The sequence below is a fragment of the Anabrus simplex genome, chromosome 7 (assembly GCF_040414725.1).
Source record: "Anabrus simplex isolate iqAnaSimp1 chromosome 7, ASM4041472v1, whole genome shotgun sequence".
Classification (NCBI taxonomy): domain Eukaryota; kingdom Metazoa; phylum Arthropoda; class Insecta; order Orthoptera; family Tettigoniidae; genus Anabrus; species Anabrus simplex.
The window spans coordinates 260,568,494-260,581,190 of NC_090271.1; the positions used below are offsets into that span (position 1 = coordinate 260,568,494).

At 35.3% G+C, this 12,697-nt stretch overlaps 1 protein-coding gene across 2 annotated transcripts in view; it reads right to left on the bottom strand.

Moving 5' to 3' along the window:
• LOC136877543 (uncharacterized) overlaps nucleotides 1-12,697 on the bottom strand; it is a 492,105-nt gene that overhangs the window by 47,787 nt on the left and 431,621 nt on the right. The window contains exon 2 of one of the 2 annotated variants that reach the window (XM_067151666.2): nucleotides 10,514-11,005. The exons of the other annotated variant lie outside the window; for it this stretch is intronic. Within the exon in view, the coding sequence (XP_067007767.2) occupies nucleotides 10,611-11,005 (395 nt within the window). The 3' untranslated portion in view covers nucleotides 10,514-10,610. Of the gene's footprint in view, nucleotides 1-10,513; nucleotides 11,006-12,697 lie in introns of those variants that run through there. 2 annotated transcript variants of the gene reach the window in all.

Consider the following 12,697-nt stretch of genomic DNA (forward strand, 5'->3'; position numbering starts at 1 on the left):
GCTATTCTGTTTTCGTATTATGATTTTATAAAGGAAGGGATTTATTGGTGTTTACTAAAGACTAAAATAAAACATTTCATTTCCTTTACATACTCATAAGGATTCCTCTTTACTTGTGTCACTCCATTACACATAACAGAATATTATCAGAGATCATTGGTGAAACTGAGGACATGTTAGAACTATTGACACTCTGCCTCTATAACATTGTAATCTTCTAACAATAGAGGTCAGGTACTTACACCACATATTTCTTCCTCCAAGAAATGTTTAAATACACGATTCTATTTACAGCATTATGAACCATATGTATATTATTAATTAATCTTCTGTTTGCGTTTATGTTAGCACATATCTGCATTATTAAAGACATGTTTAATTATTATTTGGATTCGTATACTTTTTGTAAATTACAGGACAGTTATTTACGGAGTCCATTTTACGGTAGGATGGTTAATGTACAGCGCAAAAGAGCAGAAAGAGAAACGTATTTCGTGTTCGAAGTCAAATAATTCGGTAATGGACTGCGTGGCTTCGACGGTAGAGTGCTAGCTTTCCGAGGCCAAGCTGACTGGTTTGATCCCAGCTAAGATGTTGGATTTCCTGGCTTGTAAAAGAACCCCTACCAGATAAAATTCCAACACCTTGAAATCCCCGAAAATCATAAAAAGTTTTGTTAGTCGGTCGTAAGAAAAATAGCATTATTATAATTATTATCATCAAATAATTGCAACAAACGAACGAGGAAAAATGTAGACTGTTGATAAAGTGAGAATTCCGTTTATTTGTTCTGTAGGAATAGATAAGCGTTGAGAAAGATAATTACAAAGGAAACATGAAATAATAGAATGGATGTGTCATGAATTAATGGTAAGTTAGAGTGCTTTGTACTGACACTGGAAGGAATACTAAACACTGAGTGCATGAGAACTATACCGAAAAAATAAATTAGGGATACTCTTCGTGTTAAGATCGATGGTGCAATCAGAGTGGAGGAGAAATGTCTACTTTTCGAGAAAATGTACTTACATTTTTTTTTTTTACTTCCGGGCGCGCCATTCAAATTGACGAACTGGCCGTGTTTTCTATTTCGTCGGTATATTTCTGACACACTCTGTATATTAATAATTATACTTAGCCCTCAACAAAGGTGTTTCAGGCAGTTTCATTTCAGTTCAAATGGCAAAGGAACTGGATCTCTGTTGAGCTACCTATTGCTCGATTTTTATTAATTTCGCACGTAAATACCAAATGCGTCAGCAATATTATGTGACATGCCGACTTCGCACGACTTGGAATGTCGAATGGGCTTTTTTCAGTCCTTCAAAAATTCGACTGCATCTGTCGGGTTTGGACCCATAATTTTAGAAGCCGGAAACCGGCACTCTACCGCAGATGAAACTAGAGAAGTGGTTATCGTTGAATCTTCAGCAGTGCATATACAAAGATCCATAGGCTCTACTTATGTTATTTCATGTAAAATGTTCTGACTGAATGATATTCATTCCCATCAAAAATACGACAAAAAATAAGAAAGTGAACACATTCTATAAATATAAATTTAAACTAGAATTTAGAAGAAAAATAAATATATTTCTAGTTTGTCGTATTCATATAGGTCTAAAGCAAATTAATAACTGGGTTTCCTTCTCCAGTTTCACCTTCGTAAAAAGTATACGAACCCTATTTACAAGGGATATTTTTATAATTTACATTCTATATAATTTTTGATTTTCAGTAGTGATGAGTTCAATGATTTATATAATAATAATAATAATAATAATAATAATAATAATAATAATAATAATAATAATAATAATAATAATAATAATAAATTATGAAGTATCAGCACAAATAATAGTGTCGGAACAAAACTCTTTGTGCTCTCCGCATGATTCAAACTCATTCGCCGATATTTCAAACCGTTTGTACATAACTGACTTCCTTGGAAATTACATCGTGATCATTACATTCCTATTCGATAATTCCGGTAGTCTATATCCTTACATTATGCAGAAGAAATTTTCTCCGAGCGCACGAATGTTCGATTTTTATATAAAAAAACAGAACAAAAAGTCTTACTTTTATCTCAAAACAACAGAGGTGACAGAAAATGAGAGTCACCAAGCCGGGTCAGACTTAAATACTTATTCGCCCCTAGGCTAACCTTCTTCCGTGCATCCAATGTCCAATTCGCAATCCCGCATTGCTCGTGAAGACAAACATTGCTCCCGGGACAATCCCAAATTTTGCTTTTTGTTTTCTAAATATCATCATATGCTCAGTGTTCATTACTTGTATGATTTTTACGTTCACAACAAAGTTCCTAATCTAATTAAATTTGACATCTCATAAACTACACGAGTGTGTATTTGATTTTTCTTTGCTCCATTCTCTGGTTCTGTTCTCTTTAGTCTGCTCCTCGCGCTCGTTTTTCTCATTGGAAACGAATGAATGTCATATCAACAACATGCGACTTCCAGTGTGCCAAGTTAGTGGTTCTGTGACTAAATGGAGTTTTTACAGGACTATGGTCACCTAGAAAAGAATTGCCGCCAGTGACTGGCTATTTATTGGGCGTTTTTTAATGATTTTGGCAAAAGATGCTAGTGGCTTTACGTCGCACCGGCACAGATAGGTCTTATGGCGACGATGGGATAGGAAAGGCCTAGGAGTTGGGAGGAAGCGGCCGTGGCCTGAAGATACAGCCCCAGCATTTGCCTGGTGTGAAAATAGGAAACCACGGAAAACCATCTTCAGAGCTGCCAACAGTGGGATTCGAACCCACTATCTCCCGAGGGCAAGCTCACAGCCACGCGCTCCTGACCGCACGGCCAACTCACCCGGTTTGGCAAAGATGTCTTCAATAGATGAGATTTTAATGTTTGTGTATGATGTCAGTAACGGTAGGATTAAATTTACTCTTTTACCGTTGTTAGACTATCGACATTTAATTGTCACGTTCTTCAGCCTGCTGAAACTAATTTTGAATAATAAATGTATAAACTAGCTGAATAAAGAAAGCATATGGTGACATAATTATACAAAAAAAAAGAAACGACGTAGTAAAATAGAATTTTATGTTTCGTTATTGTAAGAAAATCATCAGATACTATCAAATCACACTCAAAATATTTAAATCCTTAAAAAAATTCAAATTTGCAACTTATATGAATGAAGTTCTCACTTCTCTCTACTCTAGGATAGCAAGTTGTTGTAGTATTGGTTCTCTATCGTTGGCGTGAATCCAGCTGGTTAGTTAGTCCATTAACCCTCCGCCACACAACGCCCCCCACCCTGGCTAGGTCACAGACACGCTGAACCGTACGTTTATATGTTTTGATTTCTTTTAATAATAATAATAAGAGAGTATTTACATGACAGTGGTTCAACCAGAGGTGACATACGGAAGCGAAACTCTTTTTAAAGTCACTCAGAGAAACAAAATCGATAAAATCCTAAACGCAGAGAGAAGAATAGCTAGAAAATGCATTAATAAATAGTGCCAAAGGTATTTTTTGTCACATTATAAGGACACCAGAAACCAGATTACCAAGAAAAATTATAGAGAAAATCTGGCATCTGAAGCAAAATGTAGGATGCATTAAGGAAATTAGAAAGGATATGGAAGAACTATAAATAAATCTGGACAATTTTCAAAACAGAACCGAACATTTAAAGAAAGTAAATAAACATAAAAATAAGATTCAAACCAGTACCAGAGTAACGAAATTCAAAGAAAAAGGGTATTTACATATGAGGAACGATAGAGAAGACTGGAACGAATGAAAAGCTACTGGGTAATTTGAAAAGACAACTTATCGAAGATAACCTGAAAATTATTGAAGTGGTCCAATTAGGCCGTAAAAGCAGAAGAAGAATAAGGGGAGTACTAAGAATGAAAAACACCAAAAAGTTCGGTTTAGCGTGTCAATTCAATGGTCTAGCGGGGGAGGGGGGAGCGGAGGAGTGACGGAGGGTTAACGGACTATCTAGCCAGCTGGACTCACGCCGACGACAGTGTACCGACATTACACCAACTTGCACTCTATGCTAGAGTGGATAGCAGCGAGTAATTCATTAAGATAAGTTCCAAATTTCAAGTTTTACGAATTCAAATAAAATTTAAACATACATTTTATACATTTCTAAATATTTTTGAGAGTGATTTGGTAGAATCTAACGAAACATGCCATTCCATTTTAATAAAGCTGTTTCTTTTTACAGGTGTAATACTGTTAGCATTTGCTTTCATTTTAATGCAGAAAATATTTCTTAGAAGACAAAGTAAATAAAACAAAAAATTAAGCAATTTCCTTCATTTTGCCGTAAGTTGCAGGGCTCAAATTTCGAAAATCATTTCCGGCCAAAATGCAGTTCCGGAAAAACATCCTAAAATCGCTTGTTTCTTTACTCGTTCTCTTTTTGATTCACATTAGCTCTCGTAGTGGTAGAAAAAGGCGAAATTCTGACCTAATTGGCCGGATTACAATGAATAAGGAAAGGATTCTAATTTTTGGGAATAAATAAAGAAAAATGTTATCTACCTGAAATTCGTAGCTCATATCCCTAGGATGTTTACAACATTGAGTTGCTTGCCTGAAGAACTGTGGATATTGCAGGTGATTTATAAATGTATTTATTCAAAGCTAATTTTGGTAGACTGAAGAACCTAACAGTTATAAATTAACTGAGTCAAAACTGAAAAGAGATGGCTTCAGATATTACAATTGCCATTTAGTTAAAAACAAGGCTATAGTTTCTTCTCTTTAGGCAAACACTGCCGCTTATAAATCGGGAAATGATGGAGAATCATGCTGCATTTGTAGAACTAAAGCTTACGTAATCTCTTTTCTACGAGAATAAAAAAGACGTTCTGGTTAGAAGATTGTATTATGGGTTTTTTAGAAGACTGTTATAAAACTTGACTCAGCATATGATTGTTTTCGGTGGGTTAAAGATCTCTGAAAATTAAATTTTCTCAACCATAGTATCCGTTCCAGTAGAATTCCACTGCCATTGCTGTAGTCCTAATATTAACTTGAAGCGTTCTGTTAATGTTAGGAATGTTGAAATTGGTAGGCAGGCCACCTAGATGGCATCACTTCAGAAGGTCAGCATCACGGTAGCTGAGGCCATACGATTATTATTATTATTATTATTATTATTATTATTATTATTATTATTATTATTATTGGGCATTATAAGGAACACATGAAACAGTTTTCTTTTTCTTCTCTTCCCAAAAATTCTGCATCCTTTCCTGTTGTTATTGTTTTCTTTCTTCCGTCCGTTTAATGGCTGATTTTTACTTGGCTTTCTCTGGAAATATACCATCAAATATTGCTTTCCTAAATTATTTTCTGTTTGCAATTTGTTCATCTTAAATGTTGAGTAGTTCCAAATCTTGTTGAGCTTCTCTGAAAAATGCCAGTTTTGTTTTTTATTTGCATAGTGTTCAAAAATTTGTTTTGTTAATCTGTCTTTGTCCATTCTGTACTGGTGACTAAATAATTCTTCTGAAAGCATGACATATTTTGTTATGATGCTTTGTATAAATCTTGCTCTGGTCTCAATTTCCTATATGCCATTCTGCAAAATAGGTTCCACATTTTCCTTAGAATTTTCTTTTCTGTTTTGCTAATTTTTCTGTCTGAGAAGGTATTCAAACACTCTGTTGCATTTTTATTATTAGCCTATTATTATTATTATTATTATTATTATTATTATTATTATTATTATTATTATTATTATTATTATTATTATTATTATTATTCATTCTCTAGTACTTTTTCCACTGTCTGGAGTGGTTGCGAGTGTTATCTGAGTATCATATGTGGCTCTGTCCCAATCTTACGGCCAGATGCCCTTCCTGACGCCAAGCTTATATTGACGGATGAATTCACTATTGCGTGTTTCTGTGGTGGTTACCGGTATGATGTGTTGTGTGTGAATGAAGATAAGTCGTATTCATACTAACACAAACAGACTCAGAACCTGATGAATTAACTAAACAAGGATAAAATCCCCGACCTGGCCGGGAATCGATCCAGGAATCCTCTGAACCGAAAGCCTCACTGCTGGCCCTTCAACCAGCGAGCCGATTGATTATTATTATTATTATTATTATTATTATTATTATTATTATTATTATTATTATTATTATTATTATCGAGAAGGTTGGTAGTGAAAGGTTTCTGCTTGGCGGACGAGTTTACACGTTGTAAACTAGTACCTTACCTTTAAAATTCGGTGCTTGTGTTGGTTTTCACATGAGTCCACAAATGTTCTCTTGAATGAATATTGATACAGTAAATGGAATTTAATGATCTAGCAGATCTTTTTGGTCGTCGTAAAACAGTGAGAAAATCCTTCTCGTAGAAAAAAAGCATGTTGAAATTAAATTATGTAATTTATATCATATCACTTTTTTACACTTTACAAATATTATACGTACGGGTATTTAAGGAATGGCCACTGCATCTCGGCGCCATTAATAATGGAGGAAGTGATTTCTCTTCATTTTCGAAAAATACAATAGGACGTAGCAGGACTTGTTTGCCATAGGGACAATAAGGAGTTAAATCCGGTCCTTCCTCTAGTGGAGATTATCCACACACTCCAAATTGTTGTAACAGAAGAAACAAATGTTCGAAAATTAATAGAGCATGTAGAAGTAGTAAGTTATAGAAAAAATCAGAGCAGAAAATGTTCATCACATAATTGCAGAAACTTCTAAATTCGATATCCACATTCCTGGAAAAAATCTGACTTTTTTCTTATGTGTTAACCATTGAACTCAACACCACTATAAAGTCGTTTATGTCCTTGTGTTCAATACAAGACATTACAGACGTCATTTACAGCAACGCAAACACCTGTTTTATTTACAACATTATTTTTCTGCATTTGATTCAAAGCATAAATATAGTAACACACCAATAACTTTGTCCTCCTAGGTTAAGTTCCAGCGCTAGTTTATCATACAGTCGTTGATGTATTAATAGTCTTGAAGATGGTTAGGTATTACAGACCGATATATTTTTCTTCATTCACATCGAAATAAATTTTAGATTACAAGATCCATTTCAACTTTTTCCATTTCAATATTTTTCTAGAAAATGTAATCATTAGCATTACCTACTAAGTTCTGTCGTTATTTTGGACCTTGAATTCCAGAGTTCTGTATTACTTCGTCGTCAAGGGGGTGAGGGGAGAGGATAAGTTGCCAACCAATCACTGTCTGAGTTGTAATTATGTCTGGGCATGTCACAACAAATGTCGTGCATTAATACTGCGCGAGCTTCATGTCTTATTGTTAATGGACATCAAAATCCTTCTAGACAACTTTATACCTTATTACAAATCAAGAAATTTCGAGCGCTGACAAACACGGCTTATTTGAGCAATTCTTTCTCAATTGCTGTGACATAAAATGCTGTGTCAGGCAGTGCCAGGGAGAGTTATATTACACAAGTTTGGTCAATTATAGAAAATTTAAAATGCCTTCATCACCACTGCAGTACTCATTCTCTTTTGAAATGTATAAAAACGTATATGTCAGAACTACATTTTAAGTTTTGTCATTACGGGGTTGTGAATGGTTTTTTGAAAGATGGTTGCCATGGTCAGTTATTCTCAACATTTAGACAGGAGCAGTCGTGGGAGAAATAAACTTTAACTGCAAGAATTGTGACAAATATAAAATGGTATCTATTTCTATACAACAACCATAGAATTCAACATTCCTAGGAAATATAGAAACAAAATGATGTATCAAATGCCAAAATTTCTTGCCCTTGTGCTTATTACAGCGATTCTTATAGATATAGTTATAACACAACGAAATAAATTATACTTTTACTGATGTAAGTGTTTTTGTAACATAATAATTTTAAGTTTTCTGTGTAAATGTACCTAATTAAATACAACAAGTGGACCAGTAACAATGACAGTGTCGTCTCTGCGGTGCCAAAACCTCATATCTCCCAATGCTCTTCCTATCCGTTATTTCCCACCCAGCCAGATATTTTATGCAGAAGTGTAAATAAAAATGCATCTTAAATAGCCTACATCGTACTCTAGGAGTTGGTAAATGTCATGCTAACGTACATTCCAAAAGTACGGTCCAATATGGTTTATTTTCCTTTACATACGCGCATAGGAAAATGAATTCAACGAAAGTTATTCTGTTGGACTGCACATAAATATGTGACTGGGAGGCATGACCAGTCTCACGGGAAATTATGGATAGGAAGAACATCGCCACATTCGCGTGTTTGGCACCACAGAGACGATATCTAGTAACCAAGGACAAAACTACATTTAACAAACGATCACTGTCGACAGAAGATATAATTATGTTCTTCCACACTTCAAACATGCTCGTAGATGATGAAAAATTGCATATTGGAATGATACACGTTTTTCTATAAAAATGGGGATACGGCTATATACAGGTGCAGGAACAATACTAGTGTATTGTTGGTAAATCAACAGTTCGGAAATGGTTTGCAAAATATGTACGTATGGAATTTCAGATACTCATTATCATCTGCTACTTCCATACAACCAGTTGATTACTACAGCCAGTTTGGAGAATTACGTCTAAAAATTATACGGAAGAGACCAAAACTAGAAACAAAAACAGTGTTTTGTCCGCGACATAAAATTGTACTTGCATTGTGTAATCCGCAGAACGTTCCTCAAGTTTGGGTAGGAAAAGCTACCGTCCACCTCTTACCGCATTCATAATGAAAAATGAACAGTAGTAGATACTTGTAGGATCGTCTTTCAGTTGTTTCCCAATGTGCAGAATAGTTTGATACTAAAGTAATATGATGATCACAACGATGTTGAGAATAGAATGACGTTTTCCCCTCCGAAACAGACCAACATTACTTCACTGGAATTTCACTCGTTTTATAATGGACCGAAGTCAAGAAATTAAAATAAAGAATACCTAACTTGAAAGATATTATTTTCGGATGTGGAAATTATTTCTACAAATTAAAACGCTCAGAAAAGTCATTAAAAGGATGTAGTGATATTTTCTTACATTTTATCGAAGAAACAAAATAATTATTTCAAAGTGTCTAATAGGATTTGAGGACTTCCTTCTTATAAGACGTACCCCGTTACTTCTGACCTACCTTACACATTTATGTCATGGACAACACAGAGGCCATCCTTCCTGGTTAGGTGCAAATAAAAGATATTGCGGCCGCAAATGGATGGTCGTAGATTGTTACGTAAAGACCGAGATCCTTTCTGAAACTAATGGTTTGAACTCTGGAATAATCTAATCAGCAGCTATATAATCACAGAACTTACAGACAAGGAGAACTTGGCTGATTAAAACGTGCTAGAATACGAGTCATTATCCCGTGACTCTAATAGGATACGCAATTACACATGATCATAATCTAGTATTAAATTATTTTATTTGCTGTAGATGGAATAAATTATCGCGGTTCTATATTACAACTATAAACTTTCTTTATATAGATCAATTATTAAACATCACTAATGATAGTTGATTATTTTAATTTACCATATATAGTTCACTTATTTATAATCGATATTTTCTTCATTTCTTTGTCCATTTTGATCAGTTAAACATTTCTCTTGGTACAGAGTTCGTTGTAAATATGGCAATGAAAAGAGGAAATGTTAATAACATCCCTTGCTTTTCAAACTGTACACTTTCACTTTTACGACAACATAGTGAAAAAATAATACACACAACGCGTTGATTGTTTAAATACATCTTACAGTTACTGTTCCATTTATTTGCAGAGAGATTAATTTTATTCACAGTCATTTCTCCTGCTGAATACGCCGTTGTTGCACTAGATTCTACAGCACAGTGGATTTCAGTTCTGTATTCACAAAACGATATTGTGAAGATTGTTCACACTCAAATATTGCACATCAAACCACGTCATGAAGGATATTGTGTCACTCCCTACATGAGATTCAAACTGTCTGCAAGCATGATATCTTGAATTCGAAACATAATAAGTTCCTTTTCTATCCATTTACTAATCAATTCCACATCGAGGAAGTGTTTCTGAATCACACAACGCTCCTCCCCTCCGAGTGTTCTTTCATTCAGAACATTATTTTATGATACATCGGACACTAAAGTACTGGTCCAGCACAACGTTAAAATCCGTTCGAAAATGTTAAGATAATTTTAAAATTAAGTTCAGCACGGGAGAAATGAAATATAAATTGTCCAATTCCTTGTTTTTTCTCTTCGGAGGCAATTCCAAGGATATTTCATTTAACGTCTAAAGTGGTTTGGCTAGGGTAATAAAATGAACTGGACAGCAATGCAGATCCACATCAGTTACATAATGCTCATCGGTTTCTTCTCCTACTTAACTGTTCAAGAGTGAAACTCTTCTTCATAGCACGAAGTTTCTGAAGTTCATATAATTCTTCAGCTGTAAATGAGTATTTACTTGCATAACTTCCTCACCTTGAAGTAAAAAATTAGGAACTCCATTTAACAAAAAATGTTGATTCCAGTCCTGTTAACGGTTTTGAGAGAAAACTGACCGCAAAGATAAGTGTGTACAATACTGATTATAGTTCTGAAGTATTCATTTCTCCGATACTAAGGACACTGCAGACAAACCCTTATCATCAACCATTGCTGATGGTGGGGACTTCTTCTTCAGTATGCCAAGGTCCTGCACGTTTTCAAGAAAGGATTTATGCGCTGTAAGTAGTTTCGTAGACTCCACGTCCTTCTTGAGCTCCTCCATGTCTCGCTTGAGTTTGGCACGCCGGTTCTGGAACCAGGTGATGACTTGGGCGTTGCTCAGACCCAGCTGACCCGCGATCTCGTCCCTGTCTGCCGGTGACAAGTACTTCTGGTAGAGGAACCTCTTCTCCAACTCGAAGATCTGGTGGTTGGTGAAGGCTGTTCGCGACTTGCGCTTCTTCTTCGCCGGCTGCCTGTTGTTGAACAGGTTGAGGTGACTCGCCTGTCCGTCTGCAACACACAACATCAGTTGCGTTAGTCGGTTGCTATCACCATTTTACTGAAACAATGTATTTGTAAAAATTCGGAGCAATGGTATAATTTTATCAATCATTAAGTCTGCAGTATTGTCCATCCCTTTCCATACACCTCCTAGGTTGTGAACAAGGGATATTATTAGAAATGTTTTGTGGTCAGTTATGGTTGGAGACTTTACCAGCTTTTAAAATAACTAAACTAGTGGATTCTTCTACAGCTTGGGTACCGTACTGTTGAAATTTTAGACACGAAGAAGGGAATGCAAGTTAAGCTTCAGTTATTTATCGTTATTATTTTCTTATAATCATTTATGTACGTAGGCCAGATTTTAAAAATGTAAATTTTTAAATGCAATCACAATACAAAATCATTTTTTCAACTCATCCCAGCTATTTCTAAGGTTGTTGCCCTGCCTCAACATAGATTTTATCAGGGAGCTTAAGACTGAATGCTCTTCTAGAAGCCATGTATTTATACAAGTTCAAATTCCACTTTAAAATACATAGTGATTAGAACCTCAACCCTCTGGATTGAGAGCCAGTAGTTACGGCACTGCGATAATTGTGTTCCCTTAGGATACAATTCCAATAAGTCGCAAGATAATTGTACATCCCTAATAAATCATTATGATGAAGTTCCTGCTATCGGGTTTAAGAGACGTTAGGACACCGGAATTTCACCCTGAAATCGTTCTTTTAATGGGGCATTTGCATTTTAACTATACTGAATGATAACCTCTTTTGTGGGAATTGGTATTTCAACACTGAGCACAAAATTCGATGACTTAACTAACTACGCTATGCCGATAACATTTCCGCTATGGTATACGATATATTACCTAATACAAGTTTTCATTCTCCACCCTGAAGGGGTGAGGCGGGTCATCCAGAAAGCTGCGCCTTCTCTCTACCCATGAGGTATATTTCGGTGCCTGTAGATATAGTAAACGTAAATCATATTCTTTGTTCTTTGTCCTAATAAACGCAAGCTTGTTGTTTACGCGACAGGATGTTATTACAAACACGGGAAATTCAGCTTTACATTTAATTTCTTTCACATGGATGTGACTTCTGAATTCAATATTCCTATAGGTATTGACCAGAAATCGAACCACGGCTACTTTGGTGAGGATCCCGTGACAATGCCACTTGGCTATCAAAACCCTCATTTTCTGATCCGTAAGGTCAACCAGGAAAGGTAAATTCGCAAGACAAACACAAATTATCAAATAATTTCTCACTATTTTATGTTATATGATGGGAACACATATAGCAGTTTTATGTTGAATATGAAAAATGGGTGAAGGAACTTTGTGACGTGTACTGGATCAAGAAATAATCATGCATGTAAGAGTGTGGACATTAGAAATATCGGAAGTGACATAAATAAGAAATAGTAAAAAAGAAATAACTAACACCACTCAACATTTTTTTTAATGTAAGGCATATATTTTCAATTTGGACTTAATTAACATTTAAATCTTAAGTTTTCCCGTCTCTTAAAACAAATTCAAAATCACAAGAACGCAAATGGCAAAACCCTGTCCATATTTTCTGATATTTCTTAATAAAATAGTACGTTACTTTTATCAATAAGCATCTCCGAAAACCAGAAAAGAAGTTAGCTGGACGTAAACGCGATGGCATAGGATGACCAGATGTCCTG